The sequence below is a fragment of the Gadus morhua genome, chromosome 23, assembly GCF_902167405.1.
Source record: "Gadus morhua chromosome 23, gadMor3.0, whole genome shotgun sequence".
Classification (NCBI taxonomy): domain Eukaryota; kingdom Metazoa; phylum Chordata; class Actinopteri; order Gadiformes; family Gadidae; genus Gadus; species Gadus morhua.
Window position 1 is genome coordinate 16,745,061 of NC_044070.1, and position 13,733 is coordinate 16,758,793.

The window sequence follows — 13,733 nt, forward strand, 5'->3', positions numbered from 1 at the left end:
AATAATTTGTGTGTGTCACTGACCTATATCTATAGCCGAATGGTCCATATGACAATAAACCAATACAATCTATAACCTAATCGATTACATGCCCACAATAGAGTAAGCAACTTTATTGGGTCTTTGGAGTTATCGTAAATGCAGTTGAGGTGGGACACGGTGGCTATACTTAATGCAGAGAAACAATCCTATCGCATTTGGCAGCTACTTTGCAATCCACATCGATTATCGTCCATTTGAGCATTCTCCCCTCCCAATCGAGGGCAGGCATCGCCTTGCTTTATTATTCTGCAGCTCGCGCTCACACACACACACTAACACACACACACACACACACACACACACACACACACACACACACACACACACACACACACACACACACCAGCTGATCGTCCACGTGATTTACTCTCGACTCCATTCACGCAAGATGGAGCTATCAGAGTCGGTTCAGAAAGGACTGCAGTCTGCAGCAGACCCGTCTCTCTTCGACCTGAGGAGCTTCACGGTGCTGACAGACGTTACGTTCCGCAGCCTGCTCTCCGCCCATGCGGATCCCGGGGTTCTAGGTACGGCGAGCCGAGCGTCTTTTGTCTGCGCTGCTTCCCACCGCTACTTCCGGTGTTTTTTCTGTTAGCCTGTGAATGCTACGTCGAACACTAAGAGCACAGATCGCTCAATGCTGCAGCCAGCGCCTACCTTTAATACGTCGCAAGAGACTACTTAACACCCGATCTCAAATGTGTGGTGACCGGATCCGTTTGCGTCTTGTTATTCGCGGTTCTGTGAGAGGTTGAAGTACGGCTGTAATAAGGCTAGGCTAAGCTGCGAGTGGCAACTCTGTCTGTCTGTCGGTCAGTCTACGCTACTGTGAAAGCATCTCGTTACACCACCCTCCTACAATGTCCACTTTTAGACACAGGTAGATGTGCAGCATGCCACGGTGCGTTCTGCAGCCTATGCTTACGCGTTAAGCTCAACAATGGAATCACGCTGATATGTAAATGTCACAATTAGCATATGGGATAACGTGGTGGGTCCTCACCGTGTGTGTGTGTGTGTGTGTGTGTGTGTGTGTGTGTGTGTGTGTGTGTGTGTGTGTGTGTGTGTGTGTGTGTGTGTGTGTGTGTGTCATGATGGGGGAAAAAAGGAAATCAATTCTTAACACATTGTCCCCCTTTCGATAGACATCCGTTGTATGTGGCGGACCAGACATGCCAGTAGCCTAACCTACAGTGACAACAAAACATACACATTATGTTATCTTTATAATTGTTCGGTATATATGCTCAGATAGCCATTGAAATGGCGATTACTAATTATTCCATTTGTTTTTAAGTGCGTGTCCTAATAATAAATGGTAGGCTACATCAAATGTGTACATCTGTGTTTTGTTCTACGTGCGCATATGCGCGTCGCTTCGTGTCGGTCTGCGCAGAATCGGCGCAGTTTGTATCTGCCAGGTTTTAACGTGGTTTTCTCTGATTACAGCTGATCCTGGTCTGGAGAACATTGACCGGGTTCTTGTAAAACGGTGTCACGCCGCTGCAGCCACTTGCATACTTGAAATGGTCAAACAAAACGCAGACAAATCAACAATAAGGTATTAGAAGAGTACAAGGTGTAGGCTGTACTATTTTACTCGTTTTCAAGCAAGGTCTTCTTGTTGCTTACCTTTGTCAGAAAGCGTAGATGTAATTGTATTTCAATAAGTTGCTTTATTAAAAATGTTGCTATGAATAGTTGTATTTGAATGTTTGATCAAACAATACGTTTCTAATCTAATAAAGGAATAATAATGCTTTTCGTGAATGAATCTGCTCTGCATTAGTAGGAGGACCTATAGTGGAAATTGTGGAAATCAATTAGGCAACAACCCTAATCGGACAAACCCGCAAGAGCTTGAAGATGCTCCTTCTTTAATGATTGAGATCATGGTTTAGGCCTGTACGTTTAAATTGCATACTTTTGCGCTTGGTAAACATATCCGCGGTCGGGGAAAAGGTTTTTTATGATATGCAGACCGATGCGCCAGATACCTGTCCAAAATGGGATTTGAATTGTTTTTTTGGTCCATATTGACTCAAAGACATAGTGGTGACTTCACTGGGTTTGCACAGTATTTAAAAAACGGAGTGGAATAATGTGTTAAAGTATCATTATAACTTTCTTTGTTCCTTGTTTAATTAAAAATATATATTGTGTCAAACATTTGGTTAATCATTGTGATGCAACCGGTTTTACTGATCTGGTTAAATTGGCTTCTTCTGTGTTGATTGATTGATCTTTTTTTCATAAAGTGTTTATCTTTGTACAATGTGTTACTTATGTTATCACAGTTCATGCCTTGAAGATTTAACATTTGACGCAGAGAGAATAGAGATATTCTGGAAGTCGTACCAGGTCAGACCCTAATTATTTCTTCATTCATTCCTACTCCACTGTTACAAATGTCTGACACATGTTTTATTTTTGCAGAATAATAAAGAAGAACTGGAAGGTGTACTGACAAGGTAGGTTATTGGTCAATATTTTTGGACTTCTTCAATAGGCCTATATGGACTATATTTTTATATATTAAAGACTAATAGAGAAATGGTAAACTCCAACGGTTGCCTTCATAATGATATAATCTTGGTTTATATAGCATTTTATCTAACATATAGATAACATATTTGATTTCTACGATTAGCCAACCCATGCAGGTTGTTACAATATCACTAGAAAGTCGTTGCAATGGAAAAACGATCAGGCTCGAGTTCATGCTAATTTATCTTTAAACTCTAACTATAACTTATAGGCATATTAGGCCTATAGACGCAGGAGGCTTGCTATATGTTCCATCTTACCGCAAGATATGCTGCAAAGAAATCGTGTGGCTTGATTTGGTTTCCTCTAATGGATTTTTAAAAAACTGCGGGGTTCATTTGGTGTAGCCTCGCTGATCTGTCGCATTAGTATTCGTGCACTTGACCCATGCCCTGCTTAATATAGACGTGCGCGCGTAAAATACTTCATAAACGGCAACAAGTATAACGGTGTTTTCCTCGCCTAGGCTATTTTTTTTTCCTTTGAATGTAGACTATTCCATTTCACATGTTCAATGTCAAATAAAACAAAAATGCAATCGCTGGTTTAATAGTTGGTAGTCACTCTTAAATAGATTTCAACCTGAATCATTCTGTCTGGCGTTACAGCATAGGGAGTCAACTTCCCCACATCAACGACGTGTCGTGGCGATTGCAGTACCACATGAAGGTAAGCTGAGCAGTGATGTGTTATAGATGGCAAGCTCTCTTCCCCCCCCCCCCCCCCCCCATATCTTAACGTGTTTGTCCATTGCAGAACGGCCACGTCCATAAAGTGAACGAGCCATTCTACCTCCTTTCCTTGAACGTGGAGGTATGACTTACCCAGAGTTGTATTGCGAAAACCAATATAAAAGACCCAACGTCCTGGCTTAACGTTAACGTGTGTGTGTGTGTGTGTGTGTGTGTGTGTGTGTGTGTGTGTGTGTGTGTGTGTGTGTGTGTGTGTGTGTGTGTGTGTGTGTGTGTGTGTGTGTGTGTGTGTGTGTGTGTGTGTGTGTGTGTGACCTTTATGCAGAACTCTGGCCTCGAGGGATCTGCGAAGGATATTAACTTTAGCTGTACGGTAGAGCAGCTACAGGTGAGACCGGGGTCATGTTGTCTTATTTCGACATAATTCAGATCCCTTAATGACATGTGACCTGTTGTAGCATGTTGACTTTCTTCCGGCTCTCCAATGAAGTTTGCACGCTTTGGGCACTATATCGTAGGCCTATTGGTTCAACAAAATTACACACTTACACAAACCACGATCCCTGAAAAGTGTGACATGCAGAAATTGTAGATTCATCACGATCGGTTTGCCAATGGAAAGAAATAACGGGAGGCGTCGAGTGAAACATTGGCTAAACTCCAAGATGTTGTTACTAATAGGCCAATTAGACGAACCACTTTATGAGTGTGAAAACTGATTATTCGACTGGTCTGTGTGCAAATCTTTTTTTGTCCCACCATCAAAGTCTCTATCAAAGTGTGTCGACATCTAAAATAGTCAAATAGGCCTACTGTATATTTGAAGTTATGCCCGCGATTGAAAAATGGATATCATTTTCACTTTTAATGTATTCTCGGGTTGTCAGCGTTCGTCAAGATTATTTATCTTGGTATATGCTCATTTATTCGGCACTTTTGTATTTATTTAGATATTTATTTATTTTTCGCAAAAAATGCGACGCCTTATCCTGGCTTGGCTCTTATGTGATGCCGTTTCGGGTGTCCTCTTATTCCCAGGATCTGGTGGGGAAAATGAAGGACGCAGCAAAGAGTTTGGAGAAGGCGACTCAAATGTGAGGTGCCTACAGCGCCTGGTGGGAGAGACCTGAGGGACTGTCGAGTTGTGTCGTGTCTCATGGATACACTGAAGTGGAATGGTGTTAATCCTAGAGATAGGCCTACTTGTTTTATTATCTTCCTGTATCAATGCTTCACTGAAACCCAGCTGAATAATTTTCATTCCCAGAGGTGATGTAAATAAAAACCTGTCAATCAGAGCACGCTGTCCTTTTATTTGTATGAAACCATTATTGTTACGTAAAAAAATAAAATAAAAATCATACGAGCATGACCTTCTCGTCCTCAATAAGTCATTGTGAACGAAAGCCTCGAAAGTTGGCAAAAACAGACTATATACCGGGACGGGCTGTATTTGGATCTCCTACGATACCCTAACTCACATGGCATTCAAAACGAGAGCATCGGCTTTTGTGGCTGCACATCCAATCGACCTGCACTCTTTTACAACATTTAAAATCATTAATTCATGTCGGTGCACTGGATGGTGAGTCGAATGGCCCAAAATAGAAGGAGGGCGCCCCATCGCACTCCACCTCCAGGTCTGAATGGGTCGTGAGCAGCAGAAGAGAGTCAAGAGCACGCAGCTATTGCGGGTTTTTCCTAAAACCCGAACTCAGCCACAGATTCGTGCAGTCTACACACACACCAGAAATATTACGGGTCGGCCATCTGCGCTTTAAAAAAAGGACGGATGTACTTTATATGGTGTGGATGAGCTATTGACCTATGTAACATGTCTGATCAGCGGTCTGTGTGTATGTGTGTGGATATATAAATATATAAAGCCTACGTGTGTGCGTCTCGCATTTTATACCAAACCCAACGCCGTGAAGCAGAGGCCAGAATACACCGACAGTAATTTCCAGGCACCCTTAAGGAATGAGAGCACGTGACCGCGGCGGGGCGGTCGGACTACAAGCCATTTTGGGGACGGTGTCAGTTTCCACAGAGCACACAGTGCTGCGTTTTCCACGGAGGGAGCTGAATTTGGAGGCAAAGTTCTCGCACCACGGACCCGGGATTCCTCTTTAATGCGACGCCAGGAGCCCGACGTCTTCGTATCCCGCGCCTCTCGACACGCGTAAAACGCGGCGACGCTGAGCCCAGCGAGACTTTAGTACGCGTCTGAAATGTGCGCTCTGCGCGATTGACAGCGTCTGCAGTCGGTTTCAAGATGGCGGCTCGGCTCCTATTCATTTTCTGCTGATCGCCTTCTAACTTTCATTGTCTATTCGGCTCCGATCTCACGGATTATCCCATCGAGCCACCGGGTACGTAATGTTCGATAGCGCGTCTCACCGACGGACCGAATGGTATGATGATGTTGTGGCACAGCTTGCGGTGTGTCGAAGGGTTTGTGTCGAAACGATCCGCCAGTGGATGCGGGGTATCGACTGACTGCTGGTTCCAGCGCTCCTCCAACGGTGCGCTTTGTGTCACCGTTCCAAGAAATGTTATTTTATTGCGCACGTGAAAACGCTGTTCCATCGGCGATTATCACGTTACCACTGTGCCTTTTTACAGAGTGTGTTGTTTAGGAAGGTTTTGGACCAGGCTTTGTGGTATGGCGTTTGGATTTCTTTAAACCGGCCAATCTGCTGCGATCAGGACACGGACGGGGCTGTCTGAAGCACCGTCCAACCCGACGAGCAGGGTTTTAATACTTTAATTGACACGTTGACTTCTGATTTTATAGAATTGGGATCTGTAGAGTGTAGTGGTGATGGTGGCGAGTTGTTTTTACTCATATTCCGTCGTGTCTCGTTTTTATTAACTTGTGTTCCCGCTTTGGTGGAAGCCTCAGACGTGACAAGTGTCCTCCATTTCAAATATGATCTTCAATTATATTTGACGCTGTTAGATTCCTGTGGTTCGACAATGACATGTTGATTTATTGTTTAACCTTTCCAACACCTGGTGTATTGCAAGCTTGGTTTGATGGGTCGCATTGTTTACAAAAATAAAAATGTAGCCTACTTGATACATCGGTCGGTTGGTTGAGACAATGTGTCGATAAGCAAGCATCCAAGACATCACTTCTAATGCATTGGCTCAAAGCTGACTGTGTTCACTATTATTGAGGGTCATCATAAAGGTTTTATTACGTTTGCATGATTTTTTTCTTCTCTTTATTTAATGCATTTTTTCAAAATAACCCAAGCTCTGCCGAGACGAGCTTTCGTTTTTCAACATTTAAAATCACGCATTGTTTTGAAAACGTCTAGCTCTGGAAACACAGTCAAATCCAACCGTCCACCATCGTGGCTCGTCATTAGTCCAAAAAATGAAATCCATAAGCCATATTCTAAATGGACTTCCCACGTCGAGGGAACGCGAAGGCAGGGGTGACAGAGCAGTGACGGATCATCATAATATGGATCTTTAACAGCCTGCCTTTTTGGTTGACGGAACACAGTGAGTGCGACTGTCAGCAGAACAGAGTGGCTTTGGATATTTCCTACTGCGAAGAAGCCATTTAAAAGAGAACCGGGATCATACACGGGCTGGCACTGCCCAACCTACTTCAGTGGACATTGCACATAGACTACAGAGAGTCTATGCACGTATTTCCACAAAAAACCGACACGGCGAACCCACTACGACACATAAGAATTATAAACAGACCCCAGCTTGTCTCTGCGTTCCGTGGGCCTAACAAAGTTGACACAATGTTCAATTATTTATTATTATACGCCCTCGATAAATGGCCATGCCATGTAGATTTTCACCATGAGTTTTCATTGAAAGCGTCAATTCTTTTTAAAAACAGAAATAAAAAAAGGTGTAGGCTATGGGGCCCCATTATCACCGGGACGACGTCACATTGGGCCCCAGAGCGACAGCAGTTGTGTCAACAAATGCGTCGATTAATGGCGCCACTGTTATGGTGCATATTTGCAATAGGCTTTTTTGGAAACGTGTTCGTGTAAAAAGTTGCTCACACGTTCGTCCAAAGAAATGCAATATTACCGAGGGGCGGGTTGATTGGGTCATATTATCGGTGGCCATTGAGACAAGCTCACTCTCTCGTTTGGTGTGTGTGCCTCAGATATATAGTTTTTATTGTGTTATATTGTCGGTGGCCAGTGAGTCATCCTCACTCCCTCGTTGGGTTTGTGTCCCTCAGATATAGCTTTGTGATAAGTTTCCCTTTGAATCCACTGGAGGCTGGATGTTGTTGATGGGCATTGGTTGGACTGCTGCCCATCAAAGCTCCCCATCGGTCGACAACCTCCCTCAATGTAGGCTGATGTTACCCCTTCACACTGCAACTTCACTGGTCATTTGAGGGCACTTGCATTGGCTCATTGTGCAGAAATATCGGGAGAGGATGGACGGATGAAACGTGTGTGTGTGTGTGTGTGTGTGTGTGTGTGTGTGTGTGTGTGTGTGTGTGTGTGTGTGTGTGTGTGTGTGTGTGTGTGTGTGTGTGTGTGTGTGTGTGTGTGTGTGTGTGTGTGTGTGTGTGTGTGAAGTTATGCTGGCATCACACACACGCTGGGGAAAACGTTCGAGATCCTCTGCGGGGAGAGGATGGCTTTGTTTCAGAACGCATCCGCGCGACTCCAACGTTTCACCAAGCGACGAGCACACATGCGTGAGTTACAGCTCCTCACTCCCCGCTTTGAAAGAAGCCTATCGGTCGGTTCGGAAGATACGTGCTTTTTTCCCCCCACAAAATGGCAGCCATGCTGGTAGCCCTGGCGGACTGAGCGCTGGTGGAGGGACGGGGGGGAAACATCCACTCCCACCATGCTCGTGCTCGCCACCCCTCCGCTGGTAATGGTGCGATGGCTGTTCTGCGCGAGTCGAGTCGCGGTGCACATACACGCTCCCTCTCCTGACGACTGGCTCCACGATAGACGCCGTGCGCTTTTTTTTTTAAAGCGACGGAAGTTGCCATAGAAACGCAAAGATCCCCCCCCCACTTATGTGTGTCACACACCTGACAGTGAACGAGCGTCTCCTCTCGCGACCCCCTCCGTGGTCGATCCGCAGCTCCAAAATAGCTCATTACTTGTTTTATATGACGCAGGCGTCGACGTCAAACGAAATTAAACGATCGACATCGACCGAATTTAGGGTCCTCTGACGCGAGGAAACCACGACGTGATTTCTCGGTCTCGGATCTCCGCGCTGCACGCAGTGTTCGTTTTTGTTTTTCATTTGCTAACTTGTGACCTTTGCCAACGTCAACCAAATCTGCAATCGAGGTGTTTTTTTTGTTTTTTTTTACACACACGTATGTTTATTTATCTATCCCCACCGTCTGTCACAGAGGTGATTCATTTATGATTATTGCCCCCCAGGTCATTCGGTAGCCCCTTCATCAACCAGCGATTGTTGCCTTTCTGTATTGTAGTAGCGTCAACAATAATGTTGCTTTAACGCAGTCAGAGCAACAATGGGAAAGCCCAAATGGTTTTGGTTGTTCTACTTTGCAAACTGCCCCGCAGTAAAATAAAAAAAAAAACGAAATTGTAAATCAGTCTTCTCCTCCGCAGGTCTGTTTGGGTATTTTGCCATGCATCGAACCACCAGAATAAAGATCACGGAGCTGAACCCACACCTCATGTGCGTCCTGTGCGGGGGATATTTCATCGACGCGACCACCATCATCGAATGCCTGCATTCATGTGAGGGCAATCTACAATGCTTACAATTCTGTAATTTGCAAGCTAAATGACATACTGCGTAAATGGCCTGAAGAAAAAATCCTGATGTGCATGGTTGTTAACATGATATTAATACCGTTTTATGTATTACAATTTCGAGCTTTTTGCTTTGGGGAAAAAAATACATGGACTAATTGGAAGAGGGTGTAACGTGATCATTTACCTTACGTTATTTATGCAGTGAGGGAAAATACATGTTGCCTAATTTAAACGTCTTCTTTCAGTCTGCAAGATGTGTATTGTGCGGTACCTGGAGACCAGCAAATATTGTCCAATCTGTGATGTGCAAGTGCACAAAACCAAGCCTCTTCTCAACATTAGGTGAGACCACAGCCATTTCTTTACCTTTTAGCATCACTGGATAGTTGTTCATAAAATGGATGATGCAAAATAAATAAACACTTATGTTTTGAGATTGATTTGTTATTTAGTTGTGTGTTTGCATGTAATGTATTGTATGGAAGTGCCTGCTTCTGAAGTCATTTCGTTGTCCCCTTTTCTGCTCTTAACCACATTCCACTTACTGGGATTAGTTTGATTAGTTCTAGTTGGTCTGTGTCAGAAAGGGTCAAAGAGACTGTTGTAAGGCGTGGGTGTGGCAAATCTGTTGGAATCTTTGCTTGCCAAATAGGCCTGCACAGAGAGAGAAAATGAAAAAATGACACGCATTTGCCTCCAGAAGAGAAAAACGGTACCTTCTGTGTTTTTAAGAGGCAAACAGGGTTTGTTTTCATCCTTTCTCTGCTACGAGGTCCATGATATTTGTACATTGCCCAAAAGTGTGTTTGAATTCCAAACCACATAACCTGGAGTTTGCTCGCTCTCCTGGAGTTAATGTCACTCTCTCGCTCTCACTAACTCTCCTGGAGTGAATTTCTCTCACTCGCTCTCTTTTGCCCTCCTGGAGTTAATGTCCCTGTCTCGCTCTCTCCCTAGGTCTGACAAAACGCTGCAGGACATTGTCTATAAGCTGGTTCCAGGCCTCTTCAAAAGTAAGCAGAACCACAACATTGCAGAGTAGGAGATCTGCCAACTGCACATAGACCTCAAACCAACTCTAAAATGCTGTCCGCAGACAAAACAATTCAGCTTAAATGATGATGCTACTTCTGGTCTATTGGGTTAAATCCCCTTTTAGTCAACGACCCAAAACAAGCACAATTGCATGGGTTGTTTTGGTTGGAAGTCAACCGAATGAACAGAATTGAACACGTTTAGAACAAACCAGATTTCTTACTGCCCATATAAGATTGGTGCATCCACTGAATGTTGGCGTGTCTGCTTTTAATGACTGTCCCTGCTCTGTTTTCTCCTTTCTGTAGATGAGATGAAGAGGAGGAGAGACTTCTATGCAGCACACCCCTCTGTAGATGGTGTGTAACTGTCTAGTCCGTGTGCATGAGAAATGTTGTGTTCAAAGCTGGTGTGTCACATTGGCAAACTTGGTTCTAATATAATTCTACCATACAGTGTCTTGTGAAGCAGCACTTGGCTAATTATCTCCAGTTTGAATGTACCCACAGGACTATTGTTTTTGTGGTTGTAGTTTCATTGTGTGTGTGCGTTTGTGTGTTTAATGCAGCTACGAATGGATCGAACGAGGACCGCGGAGAGGTGGCCGACGAAGACAAGCGCATCATCACAGACGATGAGATCATCAGTCTCTCCATTGAGTTCTTTGACCAGAACAGGTAGGATCCTTTTATTACTTTAAAAACTTCAGAAACATCCAATGGAAGTCGATGGTTTTAAGGACGTTTTTGTTGTAAAAACCGAGCTCCTTTTTTAAACTCCCGGTGTAACATTTTTTAGAGCAGAACAAATGGGTTGGAATGTTTTGTAGGAGATTTTGTCTCGTGGAGAGTGCACTGCATTGAGAGTTAGTGACATGAAATCACAGATGCAGAACCACAAGAGTAAACCTAAGATTGATTAATTAGTTGTTCAATTGAAATACTAACTTAAAGTACCCACACCACAGAAACACTAAATGCTTTGCTGAGATTTAAGCAAAGAATAGCTTTCTCTTAATTATACTTTACATTCTCAATACTGTTTTAAACTTGATAAATGTACATGTATGTTCTGTATACATCTGAGAAAAACTAAACTTTTTAAATATTTTTGGACTATTTGTATAGAAATAATGTATAACATTTGGGGGACAGGTAATTCATATTTTGCTTTAATCTAATAAAGTCTAATGATTAAGTTGGCTCACATCTTAATTGCCTTAATTTGTGAATTACCCTTTTCATTTATTCAGGGTTAAACTCGGTGTTGTCCCAGATGACAAGCCCACTAAAGACCAGGTAAATATTAGTTTTTTCCTACATGGTTTGTAGCCGATCTATATTTGTAATTTTATCTTCTTCCAAAAATACTTGTTAGCAATTCATTCAAGCGATGAACCACTTGAATACTGGCAGATCATCCTCTCTGATAGAGAAAAAAGCTACATATATTTGGTTGTAAGGTTGACAATTTGGTTCTCAATTTTAATGTATCTCAACATAATTTATATTTTTGCTTTTATTTTAGAACTAATACAAAGATGTTTTATAAACTAGTTGTAAAAAAAAGACTGCTGAAATCTACATGCATTAATTATTTTGTCCCCATCGTTTCTCTGTTAAATAAAAAAAAACTTAATAGAAATGTGTTGAACTGCAGGCGGCAAACAAGAGGTACCTTCAGTGTCCAGCAGCCATGACAGTCATGCACTTAAGGAAGTTCCTGCGCAGTAAAATGGATATCCCCAACACCTACCAGGTAAGATTAGTCCCATTCATCTGTGCAAACAGAACCTTGATCATGTGAGCGCAGCCTATTGGTGGCTTTGTACCGCAAGAAGCAGAAAATGTGTTGACTGCTTTAGTCACCGATGCATTATTCATAAGCCTGCATTTCTACGTTTATATTTGTAGGTTGAAGTCATGTATGAAGATGAACCACTAAAAGATTACTACACACTAATGGATATAGCCTATATCTACACTTGGAGACGGGTAAGCATGTAATTCTCCTTAACTGCAACTTTGTGGGTTTAGTTTAGTGTGAAAGATATAGAGTAACTGTATGCAATACATACAAAGCACTAACTCTACAATTAGGCCTTAATAGTTTCTCATGTGTTGGTAAAACAGTGTACTGAGCATTATTATGTAATGTTATAGTCTTCATCTGGTTTAACATTCATAAAAGATTAGCAAGACTTGCTTGAATCGACAATAGCTTGTCTTAGCATATTGGTGGTAGGATGGCCTGAACGTTTGTGACACAACTAATCAAATGCAGGTCCCTGTGAATTGACGAATATTATGTAGGATATTATGACCCTCATTGCGTTTTAAAACCACGAGAGTAAAAAATATATAGTTTTTAAATCTTTTGGGTAGGAGTGCAGAACATCTTTGCCCCAATGTTCAATTTTTTTAAACCTCAAACTTTTTTCTTTTAAAGAATGGCCCGTTACCTTTGAAATATCGAGTCAGACCCAACTGCAAGAAGATGAAGCTGAGTCCAACACAACCAGAGGCCCCAAACAGCACCGGCCGATCTGGCCCGGAAAGCGACTTTGCGAGCGACAAAGCCAGCAGTCCAGCCGGCGTCCCCTCCACGTCTTCGTCGTTGCCGAGCCCGAGTACGCCTGCGCAGTCGCCGCACCCACAGTTCACCCCCAGCGCTCCCAACAACCAGAACGGCGCTCCCAGTTTAACCCCCCTCGCCCAGAGTCGGCCGTACCCATTCAGCATCAAATCACGGAAAATGTCTGTCAACGGATCGTCCGCCTCCTCTGGATGACCTCGCGTAATGACGCAGGCTTTTCGCAGCCCACGAAAGACGCGCTCCTCTGAAGTTTTCACGCCAGTGTAGTTCCATCGTGTAGTCTCTCTTACGTCACTCTTGCCGTCTCAAAGGGCCGTTGTTGTTCGACATACTCTAAAGAGGGATGGAAGTTTAACGTAGTAGAAAATGAAACATTTGGCCTGTTCCTTTTTTTTTTTTATGGCGATTATCCATGGGAAATGTTTTGTGTCAAAGTGTAGACAGAAAAACTGCATTTAACCTGTAGGCCTACCTATTCCCCATAAGCTACGTTTTATTTTACGGATGTGACTGATGGTTTTCTTTTGTCTTTTTTAATTTGACGTTTTGATGTCCTTTTTACTTTTTGTTCTCGAGTCAAACTGATATGACTATTTTAGGTGTGCCGGGTTAACCTATTTGAAAATGTCAGTTAAGCATGCCTATATAGCCTAACACTTTTTTTTCTTCTCAGAAAAATACTATGTAGCCTATATCAGAAGGGTTAGTCTATATGCTCGTCGCCCCCCCCCCCCCCCCCCCCCCCTAAAATGGTCATTTTTTTATAATCTATATATTTTTAGAAAAGTTTCAACGAAAGTTTAGCCTCTTTGGGAGAATTATAGGCTGACTTTGGTTGACGTAGGCTGGTGGTTCACTGCTCTATGCAGAAGAAAAACTTCAAGAGAGTTCTCTTAATTTGCCTTTTTACTGGAAATGCACACGTTTAGCCTCTTCGTAGCTGCAGTTGAATCCAAACGCTTTCATCCACCTCTTTTAAAACGTATACGCGTTTTTAGAAAAATCTCCTGTAAATAGAAAAAATGCATATTTAATCATCGACGACTTTGTTTTTCTGTTCCTTTTA

General features: G+C 43.0%; 1 protein-coding gene across 1 annotated transcript; it reads left to right on the forward strand.

The window, feature by feature from the left end:
* Nucleotides 1-371: 371 nt before the first annotated feature.
* LOC115537667 (polycomb complex protein BMI-1-A) lies at nucleotides 372-13,186 on the forward strand. The gene is made up of 18 exons (XM_030349713.1): nucleotides 372-569; nucleotides 1,492-1,603; nucleotides 2,340-2,403; nucleotides 2,479-2,513; nucleotides 3,198-3,258; nucleotides 3,346-3,402; nucleotides 3,607-3,669; nucleotides 4,320-4,375; nucleotides 5,589-5,653; nucleotides 8,888-9,019; nucleotides 9,283-9,379; nucleotides 9,995-10,050; nucleotides 10,381-10,431; nucleotides 10,641-10,749; nucleotides 11,325-11,370; nucleotides 11,732-11,830; nucleotides 11,986-12,066; nucleotides 12,521-13,186. The coding sequence occupies exons 1-18, from the start codon at nucleotides 431-433 to the stop codon at nucleotides 12,860-12,862; spliced, it is 1,665 nt and encodes a 554-aa protein (XP_030205573.1). The 5' UTR covers nucleotides 372-430; the 3' UTR covers nucleotides 12,863-13,186.
* Nucleotides 13,187-13,733: the final 547 nt, after the last annotated feature.